We start from the raw sequence: 14,766 nt of genomic DNA on the forward strand, positions 1-14,766 counted from the left end.
ACACCCATTGTAGCTAAGGATAGATGCCTTCGTGGAGTGTAAGTTGCCAGGGAAATTACTGTACCTCTACATAACCATATGTAGAGTACTTGAACAGTCTTCAGCAGTTGTAAGGACCTTGGAATAACGTACAGCATCAGCATGAAGGGTCATTGGAACATTATTGCAATTGATTAACTTGCTCTGCTGCTAAGCAGAGAGGATTTAGGCAAGAGAAACATTTCTTCTGGTAGTGTGCTTTGTTCTCTGTCTGCACCCACCTGCATTGTGAATGTGCATGGCCTTACTGCAGCCTGGAGTAAAGGGAACACGTCCGCATCTGGAGGGCATTTTCATGATAGAGCACGTGTTTTTCACACCCCATCGTTGCGATTTATGCAAAACAATCTGTATTTTAACTATACCATGAACTGAGAAAGTGCTAAGCCTCTAGGGTGTCAACAAAATCATAGATGAAATTTAAAAAAAAAAAAGCTGTTTCAATACAATCAGGTAGAAATTAAATAAATAAATAAAAATAAAATCTCAAAAGCAAGCAAGTTGAGGAAATTTCTTGATCCCCCCAGGAAGAGGGCTACCTACAATTTAGGGACTTGTTCTTATACTTCCTATACTGAACATTGACAAGACCAATGAACATGATGACAAAACAGCAGGATTTCCAGTAACTAAAAGCTAGCTCATCATTTTAATGAATAATGTTTAAAGAAATAACATAATTCTGGCCATTATATTATAAAAAGGCAACAGCAGGTTCCAGAAATGTTAAGTGATTTTTGCCAAAGTCTGTTTGGCTTCATGGCTGTATTTCTGATTGACTGTGAAAGTATATTTTACATGCTGACTAGTTTTGTAAAAATAGTTATTAGTTCATTCAATTTATTGATAATTGGCATCTTCCATTTATCTCTTGCCGTTGCTAAACAATTATATATATATATATTGCTCCTCTTTTGTTCTGTTTGGTTTTCTGAGTCATGATCACTCTATACAGTTCATGCAAGCCTGGAACATGGTGTGTAGCTCAGACTGGCCTCTAAGCCATGAGCCTCCTCTGTCAGTGTCCTAAAGGCTGGGTTAAAAGTAAGGCCTATTGAGAAGATGTCTGAGACTATTATCATGGACAACGCTGGGGTTCTGTTCATCCCTTGACTTTCTATTATCTTGGTATCTACCATGTTCTCTATTTGTTACATCTTTTCCCATCACAGCTACCTGACCCATACACCAACATTCTTGTCAATTTCTCATATTTTTATTCCATATTTTCCCCTCAACTCTTAAAGGCATGATCTGCTCAACTTAGAATATGGCCTCCTTCCTCAAACAATGTCATCTCTTCACTTCTGATTAAGAGTCCATCTAGATTTCCTACATTAACTCCTTTGCATGGCAACATTTATATCAGGTCTCTAAAAGACTTGCCCAACGACGTCATCTTTAAGCTCACCCACCACAACAAACTCACAATTTGTCTTCATTTACCTCCAAAGTTCCAATATGCTTTTTCTATTATTTATTTATTTATTTTATTCATAATATCGTTATTTACTCTGTGTGCTCATAAATGGCCTTTCCCTTTCCCTCTAAGTCCCTGAAGATGAGTCACTGTATAGTCATGCCGTTAGACTACCAACCAACCTGCCCTTAAGTTCTCCTTCAATCCTCATGTTTATTAAACTGATTCATTCCCTCAGTGCTTTTATAACACACAGGTGACCAATCACAATGGCATCACCTGGGACTTATAAGAAACCTACAATCTCAATTCCCAACCCAAACATCTTGAATGAGAATTGTATTACAACAGGGCCCCCGTTATTTTCTCCCTATAGTAAAATTTACTATCACAGTAGATTATTTGCTCATTTTAAACTCTCTTGTGAACTGCATAAATACTTGGAGAAAAATATACTTCTTATTACTGAATAAATGAGATAGAAGCTTTCCATTAGTAAGTTTTTTTAAAAGGAAAAATATACATAGCTATTGGGATAATTGACTTAGAACTATGGCCCTCTCATTAAAATAAGATTATATCCATTCATTGACTAAAACAACATATGGATTATTTAAAAGGGTGCATAGTGACCACAGCCATGTATCTATTCAACACCCAAAAAGTTTAATTTATTAAAGTTAGGATTAAATGGCAATAAATGGCACTTTACTTACAGAAATGCATTCCCTAAAGCTATGCATATTAATTTACAATTTCATCATAAAATGTATAGGTAGATATTTAACGCAAATTACATTTATTTCAAGCTTATATATATAAACACATAAATAAAAGTTACATGGGCAAAGAGGGATTTATGAAATGTTACTGTCAGTGTATAAACTAAAAGTCCAGGAGTAAAGAGTTAGTACATTGTTCATAACTCAGATGTTGGAGGTAGACCACTATGGCTTCTTTAGTCACCTACTCTCTTTGCCTGTTACTCCATCTGTTAATGACCTGGATAAGTTTATGTACACAAAATTTTTATAAGAATTTAATTATACATCATTTAGAATGAGTGTCTAGGACAAATACATCATATAATAACTGAAACCAACAAGTAATGGAATTCATACTCAAACTGAAGAATTCCAGGATTCTGATGAATCCTGTAAAATATAACATAATTTCTCAAACATGAAACATGTCTCCAGATGCTTCATTATCTTTCCCAAATCACATCCTCTGTTTTTTTTTTTTCCAGTCACTTGGATGTTATAGTAGTCTTACTCAAAAGTTCACATGTATAGTACTTTCTACTCAATGTCTGAGGCTTCAAATATGGTTCTTGGTTCCTAATGTGACCCCTTCCAACACTATAAACTATTATTTAGGATTATTATAGGATTCTGATTAATCTCTGAAGTCAGAATCTTGATCCCTAAAGGACCTTGATCTACAATGAATCTGCTTCAAGAGGTCCTAAGAACTATGACTTCCAAATTAGTTCCTGAATCTAGACATGATCCAATGGTGCCATAATATCAACACTCTGTTTTGTTTTATGCTATAGAGATCAAATGAAAACATTTTGATATGTAATAAAGTAAAACACAATTATAAATTAGTTTATTTCAACAAGTTTTATATGCTTGTAAAGATTTTGTGTTGTAAAATTCACAAATAAGCCAGGCAGTGGTGACACATGCCTTTAATCCTAGCACTTGGGAGGCAGAGACAAGCAGGTTTCTGAGATCAAGGGCAGCCTGATCTACAGAGTGAGTTCCAGGATAGCCAGGGCTACATGGAGAAACCCTGTCTTGAAAAACAAAACAAAACAAAACAAAACACAAAAAAAATCACAAATAGTTGAAATACCTCAGAGGATAAGGCACTCCTTGGCAGAGCAATTTACTTTATATATGTAGAAAAAAAAACCTGTTCTAGTGCAGAATGAAAAATAATAATCTCTTCATTAGATTTTCTTCTTCATTAATGTTTGTAACCTCTAAGTTATGTGCTGAGTTGTCTGTTATTCTCTTTGTTTTCCACTCGCTCCCTAAGTAAATTCCTCTTGTTTGATTCTGTATTCACTGATGTTTGTGACTCCCAGAGTTCATTTCTGTATGACTCAAAAGGTCCCAGAACAATTCTCCTCAATCTTCAGAAATAAGTCTCAGCTTATTAGACGAGAAAGTCCCAACAACCATAGGTTGATGTTTGCTCTCCTTCCTCAGCCTTAACTACCATCATACCCTGGACCAATTTCAAAGTAGAACACTCACTTGATACACCTTCCAGTGAAAGAAGCCCTAGCCCTAGCTGAATAGCTATTGACAACTGATAGTTTTAGGGAGGGAGTGCAAGATCTTCTCAGGGATGTAGCTCCTGAAAGGCTGTATGGTTCATCAGATCATCTCACACCCATGAACTTAAGAGCAGCACTAAACTGGACTCACTTGTTTGGTTGGTTGGGTTATTTGGGGGGGGGGGTTGTTTGTTTGGTTTGGTTTTTGTTTGTTTTGTTTTCTGTTCTTTTTTAAGAGCATGTGAGTTTGGGAGGGGAAAAATGAAGAGGGGGCTATAGAGAAATTTGAAAAGTATGAGTGGATTTGGTCAAAAATATCATGCGCGGAACTCAATATTATTGAGCCACAAGGACACAAGAGCTACAGAGTCAACTAACCTGGGCCTGTGGCGATTCACAGAGACTGACTCACCAACCAAAGGGCATGCATAGGCTGGACCTAGGCCTCCAATACATTTGTAGCAGATGTGCAGCTTGGTCGTCATGTGGGTCCGCTAACAATTGGAGCTGGGGCTGTCTGTGACTATTGGATCCCCTTCCCCTAGCTGGACTTCTCAGTAAAAGAGGATGCACTTAGTCCTGATGCAATTTGATATCCTAGAGCAGGGTGGTACCCAAGTGGGCTGTCCCCTTTCTCTGAGGAGAAGAGGAAAAGGTAATGGGAAAGCAATTTGTGTGGTGGACATGGGAGGGGAGGAAGTAGGTGGGCAGTGCTCTGACTGGCGGATGTAAAGTTAAATAATAAAATAAAACAAAAGATTCAGAGATTATTTTAAAATCAAGATTCTTCCTTTACTATGAAAGGTCCCTCCTATGTAAGATCATTGCAAACTCTTATAAAATTGACTAACGGTTTGCAGAAAGGGAGAACAGCTTCAACAATTAGATCTTTTGTATCTTCAAGCAATATATATTTCTTCAAAAACCACTTAAGACATTTTGCTATTAAATTTGCACTTCAGTTTACATGCCAAAATTCAATGAACACATGCTTAAGGTTTGCTAAGAATTCACTAAGCCCTGAGTGAATCAGAAACTCAGCTTCCACCACACACTTTTCTATTCAGTGGCTGGGTGGCTGAAATAACATCCTCATGGTATTTAAGACAGGTAACAGTGATAACTTATCCCACTAGCAGAATATGACATCAACACTCATTATAACTTTAGCCTTACTGAAACTTGTGCAGGCAGTTAATGAGGCCAGCTGCATGGCCCACTTTTGTGAGATCTTAAACCAGTAACTAAAGAGAGATATCCCTGTGTAAGGATACTGCAGCTTCAAGTCTTTGCTATTTTGGAATATTGAACTTCAAGATATAGGAAACTTAGGAAACTAGGCTCATATTTCCCATTCTTTGTCATTATACCTTACATTTCCACAATGATCTTCCTCATACAGAGCTGTTAGAAAATCCTGTCTTTCTGTAGCTATTTTATCATCTATATATTTTTGGTGCACAGTAAAATACATCTCATACACTGAGAGCTTAATTACAAAAGCGTGCTGAAATATAACCACCTTAAAAATAAATTAAACTCTAGAAATGGACTAAGCTATTTTTGTAATTCAAAAATTAAACTAACTTTGACAAAGACCACCCAGGAAGCGAAAAATGATTAATATTTCTAGAGACTAAAAGACATGGTAGTTCATTACAGAGTATGTTTATAAACTATTCATTAATTTGTCCATGTAAATGACTCCTTCTTACCAAACTTATAAAATCATTGTTTAAGGCTACATCTCTAAAGTATATATCAATTTACATAAGCTACATTTTGAGTTTTTATTCTTGGGCTATTTTCAACTTATTGTGAAGTATATATGATCATCAGCCCATGTGAGTTGATATGATTAAGTCATGGCTGGGTTTCAAAACATTTCTCATGTTATGGTCTGGTCAGGTCTACCTCTCAGCTTTAGTTAGGAGAAGGCTAATGTAAAATACAACTTATAATACAAAGAGGTTAATCAAAAAGGGTTTGGAGACAAACAATGGGCAAGATAACAGTGAACTGTGGAGAAGAGAGCATGAAGAAGAAAAGACTGCATGCTGACAGGAGCCTGATACAGCTGTCTCCTTAGAGATCTGCCAGAGCCTGACATATACAGAGGCAGATGCTCACAGTTAACCATTGAACTAACCAATGGAGGAGTGAAAGAGAAGGAGCTGAAGGGGTTTGCAGCCCCATGAGGAGAGCAACAATACCAACCAACAAGAGCTCCTGGGGTCTAAACCACCAGCCTGGGAGCACATAGGGAGCACCCATGGTTTCAGCTGTATATGTAGGGGAGGATGGCCTTGTTGAACATAGTTGGGAGAGGAAGTCCTTGGTTCTGTGAAGACCAGATGCCCCAGTGTGGGGGAATTCAGGGGCAGGGAGGTGGGAGTAGATGGGTAGGTGGAGCACATCCTCATAGAGGCAGGAGGAGGAAGGATGGAATAAGGGGTTTCTGGGTGGGAGGGAAAGGGGAATAACATCTGAAATGTAAATAAAATATCTAATTTCAAAAAGACTGAAATTGGGCTTTGTATAGAGATAGATGATTAAATTCTCATGGGTGAGATTGCCTCGGTTGCTAAATGTTTGTCCCTCTAGACTGGATTCTAAGTGTGTCCACTAGACCTCTGATTACAGATTGATTTTTCCATATCCGTTAATGATAGGAGCATGGAACAACAGTCACACAGTAGGATTATTACAGTTTTGAAGCCAGTTGCATTTTCAATTTTAAGTCAATAAGTTGTAATTTGGGGGATCATTGTTCATGAGTGAAGGGATTACCATGTAACAAATTTACAAAATATAACGTTGCCAAGTAAGATAATCAAGTCTATGTGTTTATGATTTGAGGTCAAAAATAAAGTATAATTGAGACAAAAGTTCTCATACTTGGAAAATGTTTATAAAATATATAAAGAAGGCATCAAAACTTCCTGCTGTTCATTCCATATAAATCTGTGCATATAGTCTCTTGTACAATCTTAACTAACTTTAGACACAAGAACATGAATCTTTGAGTAGCTTAAGTTCTTATTCAGCTCAACCCACTGGCAACTGCTAGGCAAGACTGAATTCACATGGACACACTCATTAAAACCAAAACTATAGAGACAGGTCTTTGAAGCAACAGAAGTGACAGTGGTTGTTTAGTCTTTAAATAATAGAATCGGCACATATATGCAAACAAAATATATGCACTATAGATATTTACGTGAACATCAGTGCATATGCACATGTGTGTTCACACATATACATGTGCAGGTTTGCTTTTAATATTAACACCACCAATCTTCTTGGCTTCCCAATGCCATAAAAGAAATTTTTCTCTTCATTTATGTGTGCCTAGGCATGAAAAGATCATGCTTTTTGTTTTCTTAAGATTCATAAATTTTCCTACTTGTTTTCCTTTTCTTAAAGCTTTGAGTCCTTGACTTTAAGAAAGAACACACTAAAGACTACAACATAGAGCTGAATAAAGTAACTAATTGAAGTCAGGTTCCTGAGGGCTTAGATTACCAAAGCTTCCCTGTCATCCTAAATTAAAGTTTCTTATATACATTTCATGATTTATAACCCCAGGACAAAAAGCTGAAAAGCATCCCAGATTTGGAGCACATCTCTCTGAAGGAAATAATGATTCCTGGAAGAGAAGCCCTGAGAGGAAAATATCCTCACGGAAGAGGACACTCAGAACAGTATGTGTGGCTAAGATCTTGGAGCCCAAGAGACCTCCTGGGAAACCCAGAGTACTCACCCACTGGTTCTGTCTAGCAACCTGTGTGTTCTGCAGGAGCAGCTTCATCCACATGGGAAGTTGATGGCTTTGTTATTTGCTCTCCAAAAACAAAATTAAGAATAGCAATTGACCACCGGGGGATACTCCCCCATGTTCTAAAATATTATTTTTTTTTCTACTTAAAAGACTTATGATGATTACATCTTTACTACATCTGTCATTCCCATCCATATTAACTTCTTAATCTTTACACATTATCTACTTCACTTCCAATGCTTCTACATGTCAGTTCCATAAGGCATAATTTATTTCTCCATATGATGTAATGTGTTAGGTGCTGAGTGCCAACAATAATCTGATAGTAGGGTTGAAAGTCATTTGATCATCTCAAGAGAAATTAAGTGGAAAAAAAACCACTTTTATGAAAAAATTAAATTTTTAGTAAGCAAAAGATTATCTTTCCTGTATGTTATCATCTTAACAGCTCATATCAACCAGATGAGCATATTTTATTATCTTCCTGATTACTATATCTTACAAGATATTCTCCAGAAATCTAACCCATTCATTAACTTGCTATTACTGGTTGCATTCATGTTCTGGGAAATGTATGTAGGTCCCCTGGAAAAGTAAACAGTGCTCTTTACTGCAGAGCTATCTATCCAGCCCCAAGGGTGGTATTTTCTTTATTTTATTCCGTTAGTCATTCTATCAATATATTTACTAGACTAGTTAAAACTGAATAAACACACTGTGCTATTAATTGTAAATTAGCTGTGTCCTTTCTAAATACTACTAGATCTGTTATCTTGTTTGGCTCTTCTAAGCAAAACATAACACAGAAGAAAGGAGTGACAGTCATGAATGGCCTTCGGCTGTCAGTGACATTTCAAAGGAAATGAACTTCATTCATGCTATATCGTTTTACAGTGCTCCAGATGGTAACAATCTTGGAATTCCTCATATTATGTTTGGACTGCAGAAATCATATCCAGAATCAGAAAAGGAACTATGGACATAGGCAGCAATACCAGTAGTACTGATTATCATAAACAACGTAAGAAAAGATTAGTCTATAACCTATAGCGACTAGAAAAAGAAGGCAGCATGCAAGATCTACTGCAGTCGAAACAAAGTTTTCCATGCGTCTGAATAGTCTCTGATTATTCAAAGTGCCACATTGAGACCATTTCTGAATGTTATGAGTAACTCGAAAATGTATTTTAATTAACAAATTATACTGAATTGACGAATTTATAAAATTTTAAAGGTGTCAAAACTGTAACCGTGAACCCTTTTCAATGCTTCCCCTTAATTTGCGATTTAAATTAGACACATAGCAATTTGTATGTTCGTGGGATACAGTGTGAGGTTTCAGTACTTGCAAACATCTAATAATGATTACGTCAGGATGCATGGTGTGTTTGCCACATTAGACATCAATCAGTTTGTGTGTTATGAACATGCAAACTCCTTTCTACTAGCTGTTTTGAAATATTCAATCAGTTATTGTCAATTATTTATCCTGCAAGCTATAAAACATTGGAAACTGTTACTCCTGCCCATCTGAACCTCATCATTAACCATTCTCTCCCCACTTCCCTCCGACTCACGCTTCCCCAAGAGTTCTCAATGACTATTCTTTACTCCACTCCTTTGACATCGACTTTCAAAGCCTCATGCATTATCAAGAACCCCAGATGATCTCTCTGTGCTTTTACAAGTATAAATATAACATTTCCCTGCCTAAATTGGAGATAGAAGTAATGCAGATTTGTTAAAGTTCATTAAAACTTGTTATAAAGAATCCATTAACTATCAAAAATAGAAAAATATTTTGTTGCGTTTGCTTTCTAAATGTGGCATTAGAGCTCATGAAGAATGAATGTAGACAAATAAACCATAAGCTAAACGGTGATGAGAATTTGGACAAAAGAAAAGTAATGTGAAGATCAAGGTTGTGTGAGGATGGGAGTCTGTAGTAGTTAAAGGAGAGCCAAAGTATCATAGCCAAGCCTCACTACAGAGAAACAATAGCCTGCTCCAGAGTGGCTGTCTAATGTGGACTAAGCCTCCAATTCTGAGGACCATTTGCAAGATTCGTGCCAGGGAAGGAGCATATGCCAGGCAATGTCAGCGCTATATAAACGTACACATGACTTCCTACTCAAACTTCTGACCTTACATTTTATTTTCTTCAGCTAGTAAGGAGACTGAAACACAAGAATGTTATGCAAGGCTGTTGAGTGCTATCTGTTAGCATTCTGTCTAAGCTCCACCCCACAGATACCTGGCAACAGCCAGGTATGCCTGACTCACTATAAAAGGGGCTGCTTGTCTCCTCCTTCCTCTCTTGGTCTCTTACTTTTTTGCTCCCTCTTTGTTCCCTCACCCCTTCCCTCTTCTCTCCCCATTTCCTCCCCCCCCACACACATGCTCATGGCTGGCCTCTACTCCTCTACTTCTCTACTCTCTCTTTCTCTGCTTCTACCTCCCCTTTTCTCTGCCTCTACTACCCTCTTAATTCCCCTCCCCATGTCCTGAATAAACTCTATTCTATACTAGAATGCTAATACTATCTGTCAAAAGCAACTGGAGTTACAGGAGTCTCCCAGTAAATCTCTAAAGGATTATTCAGTGCCGGAACATGTCTGTAAGGGATGATCTTGTTTGGGTTAATTTATGTAGAAAGACCCATTTTAACTGTAGGTGGGGCAAATCCCTGGGCAGGGACACTGGGTCAATGGAGACAGCATACTTAGCACTGGCATGCAGTACTCACTCAGTCATGACTGTGCAAAATTTGAGCAGGTGCCTGGGGATTCCTTTCAGTTCCTTGCTATGATGAAATCAATCTCAAGCTATGACCCAAAATAAGTTCTTCCAAACCTTAAGTTGTTTTTAATCAGGGTTTGTTATTACAACAAAAGAAAAATAACTGATACAGAAGCTACTTAGATTCCACAGTTGGGAATAAGTGGACTTGGGACCCAATCTCATCCTTAATTCTAGAGGTGATCTTTCAATGATTAAAAGCTGTTGAACTCACGAGAACACCTTGAATTATTTTCAAAGTGGCAAAGAAAACAAAATCCTTAGTATATATTTTAAAGATTTATATAATTATGATGATATGAAATAAAGAGTACAACACAAGAACCATGGAACTTCATGAATGAATCTGCCCTATGACTTTTTTATTAATCTACAAAGCAAAATAACTTTCGCTAACTATTCAGAGTATATTAAATTTTCATTCAAACCATGCAGTTAGAAAGAACTTTGAAATTAATACAAAGGTAACATAAATCATATTTAAGACTCATGCCTTCAGCAATAAAGATAAATGTGATTATAGAGTTGTTTTCCTGTATTATCTTGATTTTAACAGAAATATACTATATTGCTTTCTTATGTATGTTACTACTACTGGCTTTCAAAGATGCTTAAGGAGCATTGTTATAATAAATTCACATAAATTATAGTTTATGGACATTAGATCTATATGAATAGAAATAAATACTGATGACTGAAGCATAATACTGTGCTTTTCAAAGTATTTACAAATTGACATTAACACCATTACATAAGGGTCATGAACACTACACATACAAAAGCAGGTATACTAAAAATTTATTAAATTAAGTATTAATTCAAAAACTATGAAACTGCATAGCTTCAGAATTCTCAGTAGAACTGCACAATTCACTGAGCTGTACAGACTTGGTTCTGGTTAAATTTGGTGTATGATTTTTTTCTGATCCAAATACTTTACAATAAATCTTTAATAAAAAGCTAATTAAATTTTAATCTAGCATAATAAATATTAAAAGTTCATCTGGTCTCAAATGAAATGTATAGAAAGAATACTTCTATTAAACTCCTACAACAAAAAAAAATGCTTTATCTCTCCCCAAATGGTATGAGTATAGCCAATTTATATTTTAAAATAATATATAATTTCAAAGAACCCATGCATATCCACAAAGATTCAGAAGAAAAAAAGAGATATTTATCCCACAAAGTTCATAAATATCAAGAAATTCTAGGCAAGAAATTCCACATAGCGGACTTAACAGAGTGAGGGAAAATAGGACAAATGCCATTTTGTCTCTTTCAGAGTCAGTATGCCTTGTACAAAATCACTATATTTATATTACACTTCTGCTACTATTATTGCCTCCTGTCCATTCAAGTCACTTAAATCTATCTCTAGGAGGTATCTCTGCTGTCAGTTGGAGGAACGCAGGACCTCTTGCCAACCGTGTAAACACAAATCACAGTAAATGAGGTTTCCTGTTTCTTCTTCTTTATGCTTAAGAAGATCCAGAAACTTTCATTATCATGTCTCCTTCTATTTTTGTTGTGTTTTTTTTTTCCCATTCACTCTGGTGCAATTTCACTAGGCATCATGGAAAGCTGAGATGTGCTTAGCAAACAGAAGAGTATCAATTACTGAATACAGAATAGGAAAAACTATTCTTATCATTCTATGAATGATGGAATACATGGCATTTTTGGTAAAATTGAGGGTTTTTTTGGCCATTTACAAATCAATTGCTAAGCTTATCATCTGATAAAGAAGGTAGAATTTACATGCACACATGGGAATAAAAGCATAAAGTCGGGCAGTGGTTCCCTGGCAAAGCTGACTGACATTTCTGGAGTTGAACAAGTGACAGTCTATAGGGGAGAGTTTTTTGAAAAACTGTTTTAAATTTTTAAATTGTTTTCTTTCGAACATTGAATGTTCACAATTAAGATTAGTTGAGCACTATTGGATTTTAAGCATGATTTCGATGAAGGAAAAATAAATAAATACTTATGTATATTTGATACACCTACATATTAACATAAAGTACATTTTTACATTTTCCATCTTTAAGGAAATATTATTCCTATTTAGGGACCAGAACAAATTAATCCACATATCCTATCTTTCTTCAGAATAAGGCTATCGGTTGACATGAAAACTGTCAACTGAAATCATATCTGTCGATCATTTTCTGATATTTCAAACCTACATTACTGTGTAGCCAATCCAACACTGACCGCATGCTACATGTATATACTTGGGGCTTTGATTAAAGTCCATGATCTGATAACCTTAAGTGAAAAATATTACCCTAGTTGATCTTTTTTATTCCCCCCAAATTTAAGCTTTATTTAGTTGTATGTGTATATATGCATGTCTGTGTGATTTTATGTGTACCACATGCATGCAGATGCTGGCACAAGCCAAAGGTTTTTGGATCCATGGAACTGAACAGGTGTATGAACTGCCTGATATGGGCACTGGAAATGAACCTGGTTCAATTACATGTAAGTGCCTAACCACCGAGCTGTCTTTCCATCTCCATCCTAGATAATCTTGGTAAATTTCAGCCACTTGAACAGTTTGAAAACTTTGAATGAGGCTTTCCTGGCAACAGGTATTTCCTGTCTCTCCTACTAGGCTGCCTTTCAGATTTCACTTCCTAGCTGACCCTGCTAATGACTTAGACTGTACCTACACGGACCAAAATTCAAGCTATATAAATGTATGCATGTACATACATTCAGATATACACACGGTACATAATCTTTAAAATCACTATGTTCTCAAATAGTCAAAGATACTGCAAATGATAGCCCTTGACTTTTGATGGATTTAATCAACTCAAACGATCAATAAAAGCTAACTAGACCTCAGGATACCAGGACTCAAAAGGCACATTGTATGTACTAATGGGCTGGAGGAAGAAATGATCCACCATTGCCTCCACCAAGGACACCTTATATGATTAGATATATAAAAGTCACCATTACAAAATAAACAAACGAAATTTGTGTGCCTTTAGAATCTGATAGGTATTTCTTGTCTGATCCGAGAAGAGTTTTTTGTTTGTTTATTTGTTTGAGCCATACATCCACAAGTCACGTATCTGGGTCATATGAAAATAAAAGCACATAAACACAGTTGTGAACTCATGATCATTTAGAAAGTCAAACCATGTCTAAATAAACTCATTCTAAATGTATTCCCCACCTCCTTCTCTTACCTGGACTGCATATCTTGCTGGGTTTTGGCCTGGCTGGCTTCTGACTGAGGAGCAGTGTGAGTGACTCGCTGCTGGAGCTCCACCAAGGACTGATAATACTGCTGTTGATGATGCTGCTGCTGCTTGTAGCGAGACAAGCTGAAAAAGAGCCCTAGGATGGCTTTGAGGTTCCCATTTCTTATTTCTGTATCAAATGGAGAAACGTAAACCATGGTCAAACACACTTCGGTTGGTTTCCCTGTATGAATAAAAGTCTAGATGTCAATCTCTTCAACCAGATCCACGAGGATGAAAATACAAGTGGGTCTTCTTATTCACAGTCTCAGTTGAGTCTGAATTTCCCCACTCTGCCAACATTACAAAGTGGCTTGAGATAGCACAGAGAGAAAGGGCGCAGGGGGCAGAAGGGAGAAATACCACTAAAACATAGATGCTCTTTGGGTTGTGGTTTTCCTTACTCTTGGAAGAGGATGTGTTCACTGCCTTGGGGTAGCCATATGATTTTGCACACTGCTTCCCTTCCCAGTGTACATAGCTGTTGCCCACATAGATTTGACTAGGGAGAAATGATACGACTTAAATATCTAACATCTTGCAGTTACAAATAATGGTGTTGTGGCTATATCTCATGAGATCGAATTGGGTTTACAGAAATCAACATTCTTTCCAAATACACCATGAGCCATCTTGGTCACATATTTGGATATTTAAAATATGCACAAGTTTTGAAAGCATATATCATATCAGTTCTCAGTTGAATGCTTATTTTGTGCACACTAGTATTCCTTTTGTTTCATGCTATATGCTACTAGAGAATGATGATTTGCTTACATAACTGTAAGGCATTTATTTAATAAATATCAATTGAAACACATAGGGCTCCTGTGTGAGATTTCCCAATGCTGTGTAACAAATTCAGCTGCAACACAAAGTTAACTTTTAACATATGTAAGTATAAGCTTGAAAATTTTATACAAGCACACCAGATATTTTAAACATAATCTACATTCTCCCCTTACAACTCTTTTCACACAACACCCTCACCGTGTGTGTTCCCATGACCCAGTCCCCTTTTTTTTCTGAAGTTATAACCCTGTTACCAGGAGATGGGATGTAAGTTAACCCTGAAATGAAGCAGCACGTATGGTCAGATTTTAAATAAAACTTGCTGCTGGTCACTACATAGGCTCCCCTGAAGTGCCATGGCCCCTTCTAGAGTTTAGGTATA

At 36.7% G+C, this 14,766-nt stretch overlaps 1 protein-coding gene across 6 annotated transcripts in view; it reads right to left on the reverse strand.

The window, feature by feature from the left end:
* Nav3 (neuron navigator 3) overlaps positions 1-14,766 on the reverse strand; it is a 712,871-nt gene that overhangs the window by 183,159 nt on the left and 514,946 nt on the right. For all 6 annotated transcript variants that reach the window (XM_076920185.1, XM_076920186.1, XM_076920181.1 and 3 more), the window contains one exon: positions 13,539-13,722. In XM_076920185.1, coding sequence (XP_076776300.1) covers positions 13,539-13,722 — 184 coding nt within the window. The remainder of the gene's footprint in view (positions 1-13,538; positions 13,723-14,766) is intronic.

Source organism: Arvicanthis niloticus, chromosome 22, assembly GCF_011762505.2.
Source record: "Arvicanthis niloticus isolate mArvNil1 chromosome 22, mArvNil1.pat.X, whole genome shotgun sequence".
Lineage (NCBI taxonomy): Eukaryota > Metazoa > Chordata > Mammalia > Rodentia > Muridae > Arvicanthis > Arvicanthis niloticus.